Source organism: Spinacia oleracea, chromosome 5 (genome assembly GCF_020520425.1).
Source record: "Spinacia oleracea cultivar Varoflay chromosome 5, BTI_SOV_V1, whole genome shotgun sequence".
Classification (NCBI taxonomy): domain Eukaryota; kingdom Viridiplantae; phylum Streptophyta; class Magnoliopsida; order Caryophyllales; family Amaranthaceae; genus Spinacia; species Spinacia oleracea.
This window is the reverse complement of record NC_079491.1, coordinates 15,205,349-15,224,813: the sequence shown is the minus strand read 5'-3', so window position 1 is coordinate 15,224,813 and position 19,465 is coordinate 15,205,349. Positions and strand designations below refer to the sequence as shown.

At 38.8% G+C, this 19,465-nt stretch overlaps 1 protein-coding gene across 1 annotated transcript; it reads left to right on the top strand.

Moving 5' to 3' along the window:
- Positions 1-333: 333 nt before the first annotated feature.
- Positions 334-2,253, top strand: LOC130462026 (uncharacterized). The gene is made up of 4 exons (XM_056830354.1): positions 334-741; positions 1,325-1,480; positions 1,727-1,797; positions 1,919-2,253. The coding sequence occupies exons 1-4, from the start codon at positions 417-419 to the stop codon at positions 2,138-2,140; spliced, it is 774 nt and encodes a 257-aa protein (XP_056686332.1). The 5' UTR covers positions 334-416; the 3' UTR covers positions 2,141-2,253.
- Positions 2,254-19,465: the final 17,212 nt, after the last annotated feature.

The window sequence follows — 19,465 nt, the reverse complement described above, 5'->3', positions numbered from 1 at the left end:
AAGAAAGTTATTAATATTTCAAAAAATCGTTCATCACACAATTACACGGGTATTACCTAGTGAAATACAATATAGTAGAATAATCTTATCCTTGATGTTTATCTCTATATACTAGATTATAATCATAATCTTATTGTAATAATTATTTATAAAAAATTTAATTGCCAAAAAAATTAGCAAATATATTTTGTTTTGAAACAGCAAGGATGAGTCGTTAACATTTTGATTCATTTAACTAACCTTAAATTTCTCAACACTTTTTTCAAAACCACAACAACATATGGAGAATCAATTTACTAATACCCATTAAATAGGATCACCATCATATTAGCAATACACTAATACTAATTAAAAACCTTTCCTGGCAGAATTACAATAACTAATCACTAATCATCAACAACACTAATTACAAGATCATGTTGAAAATCAAGATACAACAAGGATGGGTACTCAAAAGGGTTTTAGCCGTCGTTGCAAACATGGGCCCCACAGCCTTGATGGAGATCTTACCAACCGGGTTGTTATTCCGGGTCACGAATCCAGCCCAAGATGTTTCGACCATTCTAGGGATTAATACGGCGGCGTTTCATCACTACTCGTGTGATGAGGCTCTTGTTTTTGAAGTGAATCTCCAACAATTTAGCTCAATCATAAACTCTGCTACTGATGATGAAGACATTACCATATGTCGATCTTATGATACTCCAAATCTTGTTTCTTTTGTGTTTGTCAATAATCAAAGTATGTCCATGCTACCCTTTCTATCCTTCATGTGTCAATTTTTATTATTCCTATCAACTTCTTCTTTCTTGGCAATGTATTTGTTATATATATCTTCAACACAATCTGTATTTTTTTGCATTTTTTTATACATTCGATTCTCTGGTTTCTTTTTTTTTTTTGTTTTATTTTACTTTGTATTTTCATTAGGGATTTCTCTAATGAAAAAACTTAGAGAACATATTATAAAGCATTTTTTTTTGTTTTTTTTGAAGGAAAATAAAATGTATTTTGTTTGATCACTTTTCCAATATTTATACTTTGTATTTCTTTTCACATACTCCGTAGTTTTTATATCATGTGATATAACAACAGAAGTATATATATTTATTATCATGTTCTTGTCATATTACCGCATACAAAAGATGTTATCCTTGATAGGTTTATTGCACGTACTATCTTAAACGTTTATTTTTGCCCTAGCTTTTACTGTAGGCACATGATATAATTATTTATATTATATCAAAATTAAGTACCACGTATGTTATTTTGTACATTGTATGCATGATGCAAAAGTGTAATATATTTTCTCTATGTTGTATAGATAACGAGGATAACAGAAACATAGAATTAGAGGTTGCCAAAGTGGAAAAAGACCATTGGAGTGCAGGTGACGAATTAATGCATGAATTCAAAGTTTGCATTAGGTGTGAAGATTTAGCACATATTATGGAGCATTCCAAGGTGAACAAGGAAGCAAGTAAGAAGTTTCTCCCTTATTTAAACTTAAACTATATTTCTCAATTATCGAGCTAGTCAATCTATGATGGAGACTTACAATAAACTTATTATCGTCAAACATTTAATTTAAATTAAATTATATATCCCTGAAATTTAAAGTAGTTACATGCAAAAACATATGCATTTTAGTTATTTAACAAGATTTTGAGTGTATTTTTGTTTCTCCTTGGTTTTTTAATTATCAAAGATGTATGCATTTGAACAGTTACTATTACTATGATGGGAACCATGGTGACTCTAAATTCAGGCTATGAAACACTCCATCTCAAAGAAGAGGTAAAAAATAACTGCTTTTAAACGCGTTTTAATACAAATTATTGATTTATTAGTATGCTTTAAGAGGTAAAATTACTGAAAAGTAAAGATCTAACTTAAAATGTGTTGGTGGTAAGTGCAGCGTCAAGAATGCATAATTAAGAATGTACCAGCAGGAACAAGGCAACATTTACAACTAAGTGTGAATAGGCTGGACTCTTTTCTATTGGTGTGTCGTACAACGAACATAGTATGGATCCATGATTCCAATTCCCGGTCTCCAATTCGCCCGCTTTTGGAGTTTCCCCTCGGTGATTTGGGCAGGCTTCTTATATTTTTGCCTCAGCCTTTTATCATCTCTTGATCAATAATTGACAAATTAGACTCAAACTCCCATATCTCATTAATTCTCAACGTATATAAATATTATAAGGGAAGGTTAATTAAGTAACTCTGTATATCTATAATATTACAATATTAACATAATATATTTCGTATACTCCGTATATATTATCGTAACATCCCCTCAAGGTGGAGCATGAAGATCCCGAATGCCCATCTTGTTTAGAAAAAACTCAAATTGCGCCTTCCCTAATGTTTTGGTGAAAATATCCGCTAACTGAACCTTCATTGAGACATACAAATGACAGATGATCCCCTCTTTGATTGCATCACGAATAAAATCACAATCCGACTCAATATGCTTTGTGCACTCATGAAACATTGGATTCTGTGCAATATGCAACGCATAATGACTATCACAGAACATGCTCAAACCTTGCGTGTGCGGTACTCCCAAATCTTGTAGTAGTTGCTTCAACCACTTTAATCCACACGTCAATGCGGCCATCGAATAATATTTTGCCTCTGCAGATGAACGAGGTACGATATGTTATTTCTTGGTCTTCCAAGACACCGAAGACAAACCAAGTAACACAAACCAACCACTCAACGGACAATTCACCCAATGCGAGTCACACCATCCCTCCAACTTCAAAGCATTGTCAGATCGAAGTAGAATACCTTGACCCGAACATTTTTTCAGATGTCGTACCACTCTCAAAGTCGCTTCCCAATGCTCCTCTTTCGGTGACTGCATAAACTGGGACAGAATATGTACGGAGTATGCCAAATTTGGTTGTGTACCGGCCAAATAAATCAACCGCCCAATTAGGCGCCTATATTTCTGCCAAGTCTGCCCCGTCTGCCAAAGCTAGTTTATGATTCTGTTCCATCGGAAAATCCGCGGGCTTTGCACCCAACAATCTAGTCTGTAAAATAATATCCAGAGCATATTTTCTCTTACAGGCGTAAAATCCATGACTACTATGAGCCACCTCTAGCCCTAAAAAATATTTCATAGCACCCAGATCCTTCATTTTAAAGCATTTACTTAAGTATGCTTTAAAACTCTCAAGTGCAAATTTATTATTTCATGCGATAATCATATCATCAACATAAATAAGCACACTCAATTGCAACTCACCTTTTGACAAGGTAAACAAAGAATAATCAGAATAGGACTGCTTAAATCCGTATTTCATCAGAGCCGTAGACAATTTTTCAAACCAACATCGTGGTGCCTGTTTCAAGCCATGTAAATATTTCGCATTCTGCATACTTTGTCTGACGTATTTGTATGAAATCCGAGGTCTGTCAACTTAAAATAATAAGGATAAGTACCGAAGTCGTATGTCTAACGATGTATTTCCTATCACGTGATTGGACTCAAACCCCTACAACGAACGTAGTCAACAAAGTTGTTTGACATAGAAGAAAAGATCGGAGATCGAAATCGAAACGAATCGAATAATGGAAGTCAATGACAAGATTACTACAGCAACAAAGCTCAAGAGCAAACGAAAACGCAATATCCCCAAATAGTCGCCTTAGAATGATATAATGTACGAATCACGATTTTTATGTAAACGTGTTATGAATCAACCATGCTCGTGTGTTAGATCAAATGATTATGGATATTATGCTTATGTTGAATATGAAAATTTTCAATTGATGAATTATGTCTGTATGATATGGATTATGTTTATGCTGACATGATTATACTGGTAATCTAATTGTTATACATGGAAGTCGTCTTCGATGGAAGTTCTCCTGAGCTCAGAGAACGAGATTGATATATTAAATAACTTTTACAAATTATTTGGTTATTGCAATTGGTAGATAAATATTTATTTTCATTATATATACATATATTTCCAGAATTATAATTTTGCATTAATAGTTACTATTTTTGGTAGAAAATATTTTCAAACAAGATACCACAAATTAAAATGGGAGCCTAGTCTTAGCTAACAGCCACCCCCCGAAACCACCACATCACCGCACAAAATTCCTCTTGTTTGCGCGACCACCTTCTCCCCCTCCCTTGTTGTTCCGCCGCCGCGTAACCACCCCACCTCCGTCGCCTCTCCGACGCGGTTCCCCGCTGCCGCTCTGCCCAATCACCACCTCTCCTCTTCTCCCTCCTCGTTCTCCCCTGCTTCCTTGTGCGCCTTCCCTGCTTCGCGTTTCCCTGTTCCAGAAAACAATTTCCAATTTGGAACTTTGTTCTTCTTTTATTCCCCATATCCAAGCCCAAATTCCTGGCCCAAGTTTTGTTAGGTAAGCCCTTTTTTTTCATTTCAAGTTTTACCCATTTGTTTTGATACAATATTCAAGTTTTATGAAAGTAATTTTAGTTAAGCACTTTAACCTTGATTATATTATGAATTTTGATAATTAAATATATATAAATGTATTTTGACATAAATCTAATTTGATAATGTTTTCATTAAATTATAGAATTATGTTTTAAAATCATTATTTATAAACTTATTATTTATAAAAATATCGATTTTAGATTATTTATCGTTTTAATAACTAATTCAATAACTTGATACTTTGAAAGAAATCGAACTCGGGCTCAGGAAGAACGAACCAACGAAAAAGGCTTAGCAAATCTTGGAATAGAGGTAACGGTTATTGCTAGTACCCGCAATTCATTCGAAATGTATTTATGTACGAATGATGTTATGAACGATTGATGTTTTATAATGTTGTTTTATGATTTGTGGGATTACAAGTATGATTTGATTGAATTGCTTTATGATAATGCAGCTTTATGAAAAGTATTGATTTAATGAATTATTATTCCCGAAAGAAATAATTTTATGAAATAACGAGATTTAATGGTTTATTGAACCACCCTAAATGAATGAGATTTTCCTGATTAATGTTCCATTAAATAAATGCAAACATGATAAATGAAAGTGTAAGAACTGGTCAAGTTCCTCTGATATGGAGCTCAGGCTCCCCATGATAAGAAGCACTGATTTCCCCTGATATGGAACTAAGGTTCCCCCTGATAAGAAGAACTGGCTTCCCCTGATATGGAACCAAGGTTCCCCCTGATAAGAAGAACTGACTTCCCTTGATATGGAACCAAGGTTCCCCCTGTTATCAAGCACTTGCTTCCCCTGTTATGGAGCTCAGGCTCCCCCTGTTATGAAGCACTGACTTCCCCTGTTCGTAGGAGACGTCCTACCATGTTTTCCTGTAAAATCCTGACGACCAAAATAATACTGTTAAAAAGGAAAATGGTTAAAGAAATGATGTTCCTGAAATGATATTCCTGGAATGTTATTATGATGTTCCTAAAATGATATTTTCCTGAAATGATAATGTTTCTGAAATGATGTTTTATTGAATGTTTTACTATATTCTATTCTCCCTGTCTTATTAAATAAAATGAATTGAAATGTTGTTACGATGCTAGGGTAACTCGTTACTGAGTATTCGGCTCACCGTTTTTTTTTTCTGTTTTAGGTACTGCTGGGGACCACGGAAACAAGTAGTGGCGATGATTTCACTATAGCAATATTCACCTAAGTTAATGTTAGTTGTAACAAGTTTAAGTATGAATATTTATTAAGTTATGTACTTTATGGATAAAAAGGATTATTATGTTAATCTGGATAACTAATGGTAATTAATAAGATAGTTGCCTTGTAATTCCCAAGAGGGAGTTACGGCAGTAATGTCCCGATCGAATTAGGTAAATTCTGCTGCTTAATTAAGTAATTAGAGTTCGGGGTATATATATATATATATATATATATATATATATATATATATATATATATATATATATATATATATATATATATATATATTTGGTAACTCCGTATATCTATAATATTACAATATCAACACAATATACTCCGTATATATTATCGTAACAATAATATATGCCGATAGAAATTGATACATTTGTTGTGTGTCTTTCTGTTACGATGTTACCCTCCCACGACCCTTTGAAATAGAAAGCAGTATCCTTTGAAATAACATTATAAAAGTAAAACAAGAGAAATTGTTTAATGGTTAATAACTACAATTTTAAGAATGATAATAATTAACGACTAATAACTAGAGATATTAACAACACATTCTACATGTTAAGTAAACACCAAATTATTTCCACATTCAACCGATAACTATGTAGTACTTCAATGTCAAGTCCCATAGTGAGTATGTCATGTTTTTTGTTTAAATAAACCAATAATGTTTGCTATATCAAACACAAAATCACAATCACTTCATTTTGGTTCATGATGCGTTGAATACTTGAATATATCTATCTAAGTAATAGGTACTGCGTACTGTTAGGTTATGATACATATGACAATACATAAATCATGCGGAAAAACCATAAAGCCAGGAAAGCATATTATTTACACATAATCATTTAGCATAGTATAGATGCATACACTTTGTAGCGTGCCTTCCCTAGCTGCGCCCGAACCGAACAAGAACAAGTCTTTAGGACTCCAAGTGTCGTCCCTCCGTAGATAGTCCACAGTACGTCCGGATCCGCCTCAAGATTGACCAACTAGAATCGCCCTTAAGGTGCTTAGGAATTTTCGGCTATTATTGTGCAAGAGTGTGGTTGAATTTTCTTTCAAAAACTTACCCTTTGAATACTTCAATCGTATTTATAAATTATGACCCTAGGCCCTTATTTATAGAGGTTTGGAAAGGGAATTGGAATCTTAGTAGGATACGATTTAATTAAACTTAGAATCCTACAAGGACTCTAATTAATTAAATAATCCTAATAGGAATAGGAATTTAATCATACACCAAATCCTAATAGATTTAGGAATTATGCATGGACACAAACACACACACGCACGGAGCCACGAGGGCGCCCGCACGCGTGCGCTCGGCCCACGCAGCCCACGCTGGGCAGCCTTGCCTTGGCGCGCTGGGCCTGCCTTGCGGTGGGCCTGGCGCTGCCTTGGGCTGGGCGTTGGCGCGCGTCTTTGCTTGCTGGGCGATGGCCTGGCTTCGTGCTGGGCCTTCGTCCGGCAGGCCTCGTCCGATGCTTATTCGTACGATACGCTTCCGATTAAATTCCCGGTTCCGGAATTCATTTCCGATACGAACAATATTTAATATTTACGTTTCCGGAACTATTTTCCGATTCCGATAATATTTCCGATTCTGACAATATTTCCGTTTCCGGCAATATTTCCGATTCCGGCAATATTTCCATTTCCGACAATATTTTCCGATACGTACCATGTTTTCGTTTCCGGCAACATCTACGACTTGGATAATATTTATATTTCCGATACGATCCATATTTCCGTTTCCGGCAATATCATCGTTTCCGGAGTATTCATTTCTTGCTTGTGACGATCTCAGCTCCCACTGAAACCAAGATCCGTCGATTCCGAATATCCATAGATAGAGTATTTAATGCCATTAAATACTTGATCCGTTTACGTACTATTTATGTGACCCTACGGGTTCAGTCAAGAGTAAGCTGTGGATTAATATCATTAATTCCACTTGAACTGAAGAGGCCTCTAGCTAGGCATTCAGCTCACTTGATCTCACCGAATTATTAACTTGTTAATTAATACTGAACCGCATTTATTAGACTTAACATTGAATGCATACTTGGACTAAGGGCATTATTTCCTTCAGTCTCCCACTTGTCCTTAGGGACAAGTGTGCATTTCCTAATTCCTTTGTCGCTCGATGCTTGCTCTTGAACATAAGGTAAGAGCTGTCATCCTTATTATGTCCAGAGGTGTTTCTCGGTTTCAGAGTTCAACTGATCAAATAAACAGATAATCATAGCCTATGATTCATCTGAGCACGGCCATGCATTTCACAGTTTCTAGCTCTCCGAGTGGCCTTGTACAACGTTTAAGCATCTCATCCCGATTTATGGGAGGACAATCCCAATCTTGCGATCTTGAGATTAGACTTCGTTTGATAGGTGATTACCTGAGCGTTGCCTTTATAGCCTCCTTTTACGATGCGACGGTTGGTCAACGTCAAAGCAACCAGTTCTTAAACAAGTAATCTCAATCACTCAGGTATTGAGGATTTAGTGTCTAATAATTTTAATGAAATTTACTTATGACAGATTTTCATCTCTTACAGTAAAGTTTCATAGGTCTGTCCGATACTAGTCTTCCCAAAGTAAGTATCTATGCAAATGATTATGACATTGCCATGTCCACATAGTTCAAGAAACAGAATTACGTACTAGTCATCTTGCATTCTAGTCGTCTAACGTTTTCTATGCGTCCAATTTTATAGAAAACTCCGACCAGGGACCATTTTCAACTTTTGACATTCAAGTTCACTTGATAGACATTTCTTAGTCACAGGACTGGTCCTGACAGTCTATCTTGAACTCTAAAACTTTAAAACATTAAATAAGGACATCAAAGCCATTCTCCAATATGCTTGATTCCCATGGCTGCAGTGTGCGAGTTGTGCTTCGCCTGCGGTAGAGGTTTAGTTAATGGATCTGATATGTTGTCATCAGTTCCAATCTTGCTTATTATGACTTCTTTTCTTTCAACGAACTCTCGTAGAAGGTGAAATCTACGAAGTACATGCTTGACTCTTTGGTGGTGTCTAGGCTCCTTTGCCTGTGCAATAGCTCCGTTATTATCACAATACAGGGCTATTGGTCCTTTAATGGAGGGGACTACACCTAGTTCACCTATGAACTTCTTTAGCCATATAGCTTCCTTTGCTGCTTCATGTGCAGCAATGTACTCCGCTTCAGTTGTAGAATCCGCAATGGTGCTTTGCTTAGCACTTTTCCAGCTTACTGCACCTCCGTTGAGGCAGAAGACAAACCCAGGCTGTGATCTGAAATCATCTTTGTCGGTTTGGAAACTTGCGTCCGTATAGCCTTTAACAATTAATTCATCATCTCCACCATAGACCAGGAAGTCATCTTTGTGCCTTTTCAGGTACTTCAGAATATTCTTGGCAGCAGTCCAATGTGCCTCTCCTGGGTCTGACTGGTATCTGCTCGTATCACTGAGTGCGTACGCAACATCCAGGCGTGTACATATCATAGCATACATTATTGAACCAATCAATGATTCATATGGAATCCCATTCATTCGTCTACGCTCATCAAGTGTTTTTGGGCACTGAGTCTTGCTTAGAGTTATTCCATGAGACATGGGTAGGTAGCCTCGCTTGGAGTCTGCCATCTTGAACCTATCAAGCACCTTATTGATATAAGTGCTTTGACTAAGTCCAATCATCTTTTTAGATCTATCTCTGTAAATCTTGATGCCCAATATGTACTGTGCTTCTCCTAGATCCTTCATCGAAAAACATTTCCCAAGCCAAATCTTGACAGAGTTCAACATAGGAATGTCATTTCCGATAAGTAATATGTCGTCGACATATAATACTAGGAAAGCAATTTTGCTCCCACTGACCTTCTTTTATACACAAGATTCGTCTGCGTTCTTGATGAAACCAAAGTCGCTGACTGCTTCATCAAAACGTATATTCCAGCTCCTGGATGCCTGCTTCAATCCGTAGATTGATTTCTTTAGCTTGCATACCTTTTTAGCATTCTTTGGATCCTCAAAACCTTCAGGCTGTGTCATGAACACAGTTTCTGTTAAAACGCCGTTTAAGAAAGCGGTTTTGACATCCATCTGCCATATTTCGTAATCGTAATATGCAGCGATTGTTAACATTATTCGAATAGACTTTAGCATTGCAACTGGTGAAAAGGTTTCATCGTAATCCACACCGTGGACTTGCCTGTAACCTTTTGCTACCAATCTAGCTTTGAAAACTTCAAGTTTCCCATCCTTGTCCTTTTTCAGTTTGAAAACCTATTTGCTTCCAATGGCTTGGTAGCCATCTGGCAAATCGACCAAATCCCATACTTGGTTTTCAGACATGGAGTCTAATTCAGATTGCATGGCTTCTTGCCATTGCTTGGAGCTAGGGCTCGTCATAGCTTGTTTGTAAGTCGCAGGTTCATCACTTTCAAGTAATAGAACGTCATAGCTCTCGTTCGTTAAAATACCTAAGTACCTTTCCGGTTGAGATCTATATCTTTGCGATCTACGCGGGGTAACATTTCTAGATTGACCATGATTCTCACCAGATTCTTCTAAAGATCTCTGAGTTTCATCCTGAATGTCATCTTGAGCATTCTCTAGAGTTTATTGTTCGACTCGAATTTCTTCGAGGTCTACTTTTCTCCCACTTGTCATTTTGGAAATGTGATCTTTCTCCAAAAAGACACCATCTCGAGCAACAAACACCTTGTTCTCAGATATATTGTAGAAGTAGTACCCCTTTGTTTCCTTTGGATAGCCCACAAGGATACATTTGTCAGATTTCGGATGAAGTTTGTCTGAAATTAATCGTTTGACGTATACTTCACATCCCCAAATCTTAAGAAAAGACACATTTGGAGGCTTTCCAAACCATAACTCATATGGAGTCTTTTCGACAGCTTTAGACGGAGCTCTATTTATAGTGAGTGCAGCTGTATTTAGTGCATGTCCCCAAAATTCTATTGGAAGTTCGGCCTGACCCATCATTGACCTAACCATGTCTAGCAAGGTTCTGTTCCTCCGTTCCGACACACCATTCCATTGTGGTGTTCCAGGAGGAGTCAATTCTGACAGAATTCCACATTCTTTCAGATGGTCATCAAATTCATAGCTCAGATATTCACCGCCTCTATCAGACCGCAGTGCCTTAATCTTCTTGCCTAATTGATTCTCTACTTCACTCTGAAATTCCTTGAATTTGTCAAAGGTTCAGACTTATGCTTCATTAGGTAGACATAACCATATCTACTGAAGTCATCAGTGAAAGTGATAAAGTAGCTGAAACCACCTCTAGCATTTGTAGTCATTGGTCCACATACATCTGTATGGATTAAACCCAATAGTTCAGTTGCTCTTTCTCCAACTTTGGAGAAAGGTTGCTTTGTCATTTTGCCAAGTAAACATGATTCGCATTTACCATAATCCTCTAAGTCAAATGGTTCTAGAATTCCTTCCTTTTGAAGTCTTTCTAAGCGTTTCAAGTTTATATGGCCTAATCGACAATGCCACAGATAGGTGAGATCTGAATCATCCTTTTTGGCCTTTTTGGTATTTATGTTATAAACTTGTTTGTCGTGATCTAATAAATAAAGTCCATTGACTAATCTAGCAGATCGATAAAAGATCTCTTTAAAATAAAACGAACAACTATTGTCTTTTATTAAAAAGGAAAACCCCTTAGCATCTAAGCAAGAAACTGAAATGGTGTTTTTAGTAAGACTTGAAACATGCAAACATTCTTCCAGTTCCAAAACTAGCCCAGAGGGCAACGACAAATAATAAGTTCCTACAGCTAATGCAGCAATCCTTGCTCCATTTCCCACTCGTAGGTCGACTTCACCCTTGCTTAACTTTCTACTTCTTCTTAGTCCTTGTGGATTGGAACATAAGTGTGAGCCACAACCTGCATCTAATACCCAAGAAGTTGAATTAGCAAGTATACAGTCTATAACGAAAATACCTGAAGATGGAATGACTGTTCCGTTCTTCTGATCTTCCTTTAGCTTTGGACATTCTCTTTTGTAATGGCCTATTCCATCACAATAAAGACAGCTTGATGTGGACTTGTCCTGCCTTGATTTAGAATTGCCCTTGGACTTTCCACTTTTCTTGAACGGTCTCCCTTTATCCTTGAGTAAATCTTTGGCTTCACAGTCCAGTATTATCTCAGCCTTTCTGACAAGGTGAACAAATTCTGCAACTGTTTCTTCTCTTGGTTCACTTAGGTATAGTTGCTTGAAGCGACCAAACCCACTGTGCAGTGAATTGAGCAAGATAGAGACCGCCATCCTTTTGCTTATTGGTGTTCCTAGCAGACTTAGGCGATCAAAATATGAAAGCATAAGATCCACATGGAACCTTAGTGGGACGCCTACCCTTTGTTTAGTGCGAAGGAGATGAACATGTGTTTCTTGGACTTCCATCCTATAACACCTGTTGGGAGAACTGACCTTAAGACCTGACATTGATTCAATCAACTCATGGACGTTTAGGTCCCTGTCCTCCATGCTTCCACGACAGATATCCCTCAGATTCTTGACGAGCGTAAAAGGTTCATAAGCTACAAACCTTCTAGCCCATTCATCAGGGATATTGTTCAGCATGAGACTCATAACCTTTTTGAGATCCGCATCCCAGGCGAAAAATCTTTCAGGGGCCATGTCTCTGGCATAGTAGCTTGGCATGGGATGTAACAGTACATGCTCAAGTCCATTGAGTCTGACTATTTCAACTAGCTTAGTTTCCCATTCAAGAAAATTTGTTATGTTCAGCTTGACCATAAGCTCAGAACCCATGATGATGTTTTGATTGTTGTTTTCCATAGTTAAAACTACAATTGAAAAGAATAAACAAATAAATAACCATTCACAGTTTCTCTTAATAAACTTAAATTCTAGCATACATGCATAATTCAATGTTCATTAAGCATTTTATTCAAGTTATGTGTTCCGACAGGTGTGAATAAAATGATTCCAAGATCCTAAAATCATTGAAGAATTAAGCACAGTTTGTCGACTCTGTAGACACCTACTCTTGTCCCCATTCCCGCAAGGGAAAGGTTCGATGATGAAAGCATAAAAACTCCACTTGACAACGCATCTCCTATAAAATAAACGAATCTCAATTCCCCTTTTCATTTCACCCGAAACCAGCTATTTATGGAAACCTGCTAAAAATAGTAGCTGCCGTAAAACGTAGCTTCTAAAAGTGGCAAAATCATAAAAGATAGAAACCTGTCAGAATTAGGTGTTGCATTCCAACATAAATCCTAAATGAGATAGAAAACTGCGAGAATCCTATTCCTAATATGATTCGGAAATAAGAGTTACATATTAATTGAAATCCTAACGAGCCTAGAGTTCGTAACGGACCCAGACGCATTCCGTCACAAAATTAATACGCTGTAGACACCTACTTTTGTCCCCATTCCCGCAAGGGAAAGGTTCGATGATGAAAGCATAAAAACTCCACTTGACAACGCATCTCCTATAAAATAAGCGAATCTCGATTCCCTATTTCATTTCACCCGAAACCTGGGATTTATGGAAACCTGCTAAAAATAGTAACTGCCGTAAAAGGTAGCGTCTAAAAGTGGCAAATCATAAAAGATAGAAACCTGTCAGAATTAGGTGTTACACTCCAACATAAATCCTAAATGAGATAGAAAACCGCGAGAATCCTATTCCTAATAGGATTCGGAAATAAGAGTTACGTATTAATCAAAATCCTAACGAGCCTAGAGTTCGTAACGGGCCCAGACGCATTCCGTCACAAAAATGATACGCGCTAAAAGACTCGAATTAATCTCAAACTCTACGGATTTTAGGAATCCGAATCTGACAAAACAAAACTGCCCAGACCCTATTTTCAACGCCTGGCTCTGGGCGCCGAAATCTTCGGCGCCCAGGCTTAGGCGCTGAAAATACCTGGGTACGTCTCTTTTCCTAATTCTTTGCGGATTAGAACTCTGCAATTCTATCTTTCCGCGAACTCTTTCCTATAAATAGGCCCCTAGTTTCGACGTGAAACAACACACAACAACACATAATATACTCTGAGTATTGACTCTAAACCCCTTAGCCTAAGCCTCTCGCTGCGAAACTGTTCACGCGTTCTGTCGCAATCGATCCATAAATCGAACAGAACATATCCTGTCCCATAATCGAGATTCGTTAAATAAAAAGGAGAAATAGCAAAGTCAAAGTGGTTAGTTTTCTGAGAACCCTGACGCACCTCTCAAGGGTGCGTCGTAATGTGTCCCTTTTCGATGATTTAACTGCTTTCCTCGCCCTTTTTATGAACTGTTAAACTAACCTAATATGATTGTTCTATCACGCCTAACAAATATAATATTTTTGGGAAATCGGATTATCATGCTAGGTCCCTTAACGCTATTTAAAACAGATAATCACGATCGAATTAGTATTATATGTTGCATATTGCTAAAATCAATTCAGATTAGTTTAATAGTTAACGCATGTCCCTTCAATTATTTATGCTGAGCTAGTAAGGATATCCTGCCTCTGGAGTTATCGACGAGCGAATTACTCCTCTCGGTAGTTACAGTCCCCCGAACCCTCAATCTCTACCTTGCGGGTGTATATTGAGAGATCCCCACACCAGGGATCACAAGGGAACCTACGACCGTCGTGGTCAAACATAATTGCACTCCCTTTATGTCACGATAACCGGGTTTTGTCAGTTTTTCTCATTGTCGTTAAAAACTGAATGGCGACTCCTATATTACTAGTCAATTGGGTGTATACTCACAGGAAATCCAATTACACTTGATTGAATAAAAAGAATCGTCACACCCACGAGGGACAAGGTCACGCATTAGCCTCGCGCTTTTTCGACCCCTCACATACGCGCTAAAAGACTCGAATTAATCTCAAACTCTACGGATTTCAGGAATCCAAATCTGACAAAGAATTCGGCCCAGACATCACTTTCAACGCCCAGAGCTGGGCGCCGAAATCTTTGACGCCCATCCCTGGGCGCTGAAATTGCATGGATCTCTAATTTCAACGCCCAGCCCTGGGCGCCGAAATCTTTGACGCCCAGAGCTGGGCGCCGAAATTACCTGGGACGTGTTTTTTCCTAATTCTTTGCGGATTAGAACTTTGCAATTCTATCTTTCCACGAACTCTTCCCTATAAATAGGCCCCTAGTTTCGACGTGAAACAGACAACAACACATAATATATTCTGAGTATTGACTCTAAACCCCTTAGCCTAAGCCTCTCGCTGCGAAACTGTTCACGCGTTCTGTCGCAATCGATCCATAAATCGAACAGAACGTATCCTGTCCCATAATCGAGATTCGTAAAATAAAAAGGAGAAATAGCAAAGTCAAAGTGGTTAGTTTTCTGAGAACCCTGACGCACCTCTCAAGGGTGCGTCGTAATGTGTCCCTTTTCGATGATTTAACTGCTTTCCTCGCCCTTTTTATGAACTGTTTAACTAACCTAATATGATTGTTCTATCACGCCTAACAAATATAATATTTTTGGGAAATCGGATTATCATGCTAGGTCCCTTAACGCTATTTAAAACAGATAATCACGATCGAATTAGTATTATATGTTGCATATTGCTAAAATCAATTCAGATTAGTTTAATAGTTAACGCATGTCCCTTCAATTATTTATGCTGAGCTAGTAAGGATATCCTGCCTCTGGAGTTATCGACGAGCGAATTACTCCTCTCGGTAGTTACAGTCCCCCGAACCCTCAATCTCTACCTTGCGGGTGTATATTGAGAGATCCCCACACCAGGGATCACAAGGGAACCTACGACCGTCGTGGTCAAACATAATTGCACTCCCTTTATGTCACGATAACCGGGTTTTGTCAGTTTTTCTCATTGTCGTTAAAAACTGAATGGCGACTCCTATATTACTAGTCAATTGGGTGTAAACTCACAGGAAATCCAATTACACTTGATTGAATAAAAAGAATCGTCACACCCACGAGGGACGAGGTCACGCATTAGCCTCGCGCTTTTTCGACCCCCTCACAGTGGCGACTCCACTGGGGATAGTGAAGGAAATACTCGTGCTTGTAGGTAATCAAAATAGCCGAAGGGTGAAACGATCCTACCCCGCGTTTATTTCCCCATCAAGTTGGGACGACCTGAAAATCAGCATATTAATGTGAACGGGCAGAACATCATAACGAATCTCGGCTCCCTCGGGAGTTGGGACTAAGGATACCTTTTTTCGCCAATAGGGGGGTGCATACGCCGCGCATGTTTCCCACTCGGTACTTGTGCAGGTAGTACACCTATCCCGAACCCAATCGCTCGCCCATTAGGTCCCTCTCGCCTGCATGCCCCCTTGGCTTGCACTTGCGGGTTGGCCTCTTGAGCGAAATTCGTCTGTTGAAGACACTACCTCGACCGGGGCATGTGTTGGATCTACGATAGAAGCGGTACCAAGCCAGGCGCAAATAAACTACCCATAGAAGCCTATCATAAACTACGTGGCATATTTAATTTTCAAATCCATGTTTGTAATGTAGTTATGTGTAGCGAAATATGTGATTGTGTGTGACAAACTATCCTAGAAAACCAACGACCTTAAAACTGCCCGAACATTCATAAGACTAATTTGCCAAAGAGTTATACCGAAACACGTGTTCCGCAAACCTCAATGATCGCCACAAAATAAGCGACGCTCGGGATGGCCTGTAACGAATCCCACAAACGCTGTTACGCGTAAAGGACGTTATTAGGCAAGCACGCAAGTCGAAGTCGCATAAACAGAAGATAGAAAACGAGAACCAGCCAGGGACGCATTTTCAACGCCCCTGGTTGGGCGCCAAAGTTTCTCACGCCCACTTTTGGGCGCTGAAGTTGCTGCCTGGCCTTTGGTCAGGCACAGCAGCCTCGGTGCCCGCGCATGAAAATATATACGTAGCAAAAAAAACAACTTTTCGTAAAAACAATTGCTACGAGGGCGTATGAAAAAGCACTCGATTCTAAAAGCGACTTGTAAAAAATAAATAACTCTTTGTGTCGTTGTTAGGCCTCCTACGACGACGAGGTTCGGCACCAAAGCCGAGCATGCTAATTAAACCTTGAATGTCACATGGGCGAAGTATTCAAAAATAAATGTTCGAATAAAGTCTTCAAAAAATAATGTTCAAATAAATCCGAGTCTAGACTAGACTATGCCAAAATACAACCCAAATCCTAAGTCTTAGTTGTCTTATCCATAGAATCAGTCCTAATACTTGGTGTCGTTCTGCAAGTTAAAAGGTTAAACCATATTGAGTCTCCCTTCCTAACATTTAAATCAATAGGCACCCACATGTAATTGTCATCCCTTGCTAAGAATCCACGGCCTCAATACTCTCTCTCACCAATAAAAAGAATATGTTATAGTATTTGCAAAATGGAAACGGTCACATTCTGAAAATCATTCCCCCATAGTCGCACAACCCCTAAAGTGAACCTAAGGTGTCAGTACCATTGGCAAGGAAAATTAATGGCCTCAAGGCTTATAATCACATTGGGTCACGACTATCATAGTCCTCTCGAGTCACTCACTCCTTGAAATACTATTAAGTACGGACTAAAAGATTTTCCATGAATGCAACATGACCAACCATGAAAATACCCAAATCGGCGTACCAATAGGGCTACCATTGGGGTAAAGCAATACACACTAAGAGAGAAGCCGCACTAATGATTCTAGTCTTGCAAAAATAAAAAATTCGATCTCCCCAATTAACTACCTTGCCAACATTAAGTAAAATGGCGCATGATAAATGAACACCCAAGGGTTAAAATCTAAAGCGTCAACCAACGAAAGTTATGGTCCAATTAGCCTAAGTCTGAGAGTCGCTTGGTCAAGTATTATAGGCTTACGCCACGCCATTATTTTGAGTCTAGGCCACCTCCTTGTATTCATACACGGGTTATAATCAGAAAGATTAATGAAAGTTTGAGTCTAAATCACAACTTCCAATTAAATCCCGTAAAACCGGAATCTGAAAAGAAACAAAAAGTTATTTTCGATGTAATTCTTTCGTTAAATTTCAATAAGGTAAAAGCAACATTTTGAATCTACGCTATTTGCACATTTTAAGAAACGACTAAATACGCTTGCAAAGTAAGACAATTTAAAAGGTCCACCCTAGGCCTACGAAAATTAAAAGGTCCACTATAGGCCCACCAAACGAGGCTCACTCAGTCTCGCCTCGTGACTCAAAGACCACAACCATCTACCCTTTAGCCCAAATTGATTGAAGAATTTATGTTGGGGAGAAATCCCAAGCAAAAAGAAAAAATAGAAAGAGAAAAGGGAGAGCGAAAAGAGCGAGCCATGAAATACTAAGCCTGTACCTCCCAAAGTACGAAATTTACCCAAGTAAACGAAGGAAGAGAATTGAGTCGACCAATCCAAATCATAAAATTCTACGATGTCTACCCTTTCCAATCCTTATGCTCTTAGACGCATTCGCTCCGGGGTCCCTGTTCAGCTCATCTAACCCATCCATGTTCTCATTGCCATAACCCAAGAAACCATTACCTCGACTCTTGTTCTTGACTTGTTGTCAACCGCAAACCACGCACGGCCATTGACACGTGCGTCATACCCATTATTTCCAAAGCCCAAAACCTGTTCTTACGCCACCATTAGCATAATGACCATATAACTTATGTGGATACATCCTGTTGATATACCCTTAAGCCGTCCCCATACTACTCATTGACCTTGGTTAATTTAAACTCACGACACTAGTTCGAAGCTGAAAATTGTGAGCCCTAGCTAATATAATCCTCATGCTTGACCAATACCTATACAAATTATCCTATCTCATTCAACCCGCCTTTCAAACCGTCTTGAGTCACGAATATAAAAAAAAAAGGACAAATGAAAAGTACAAAAAAATGTAAATAATACAAAAGCAAACTTTGCAAAGCGCCTCTAAAGTTAGTCTAAAAAGGAAAAGAAGCATCTAGCGCACCAAAAAAAAAAAAAGATCCGCCCAGAAGTCATTTTTAGCGCCCAGAGCTGGGCGCCGAAATCTTTAGCGCCCCTGCCGGGGCGCCGAATCTCTCTGCTCGCCAAATTTTGTCCAGAAGTGCTCGTCATTTTATCCGCACATGCAAGGAAAAATAACGAACACTTGGAGGGGTACAACACGTATTCAGACACACGTATTCAGACAGAAAGTCGCACCTCACGGCTTTGTTAAAAATAGCACACTACTATAGGAGGTCGCTTGCACATACGAGCGTGACCCCAAACATGATTACAAGATGCAAAAACAACCGACGAGCCCCAACGCTTGGGGGCTCGCAAAAAAGGGGACTCCAACAAGGAGCGCGCAATCAAAATCACATTCCCAGACTGCACCACACACCATATCATGTTTGGATATCTCAAAAAAAAATATTGTTAAACAAAAATATACACAGTGTGGACCCAATTATAGGACACATCTAATAAGGAAATATTACGACCCACCAACAGGTTGTAATCACCAAAAGCTCTTCTACATAGGCAAAATTAGAAATTCAAAATGGGCTCGCCCACCCTCAGCGGGCGGGGTCTGCGTCACTAGCCGCGCAGGTCCTCAGTTTTTCGAAGAATAAAGTCTTCAAATTTAAAATAGGCTCGCCATCTTCAGCCGGCGGGGTCTACGGCGAGCCTGTCCTTATTTTCAAAAAAAACAAAATAAAATTTCAAAACAGATTCGTCCACTTCTATCGGACGGGGGGTCCACCCTCAGCGGACAGGCTCGCCATCTTCAGCCGGCGGGGTCTACGTCA

Coding starts and splice junctions, on each gene's coding strand:
- LOC130462026 (XM_056830354.1), top strand. CDS start 417: ATGTTGAAAATCAAGATACAACAAGGATGGGTACTCAAAAGGGTTTTA. Junction 742..1,324: donor TGTGTTTGTCAATAATCAAA/GTATGTCCATGC, acceptor TATGTTGTATAG/ATAACGAGGATAACAGAAAC. Junction 1,798..1,918: donor CACTCCATCTCAAAGAAGAG/GTAAAAAATAAC, acceptor TGGTAAGTGCAG/CGTCAAGAATGCATAATTAA.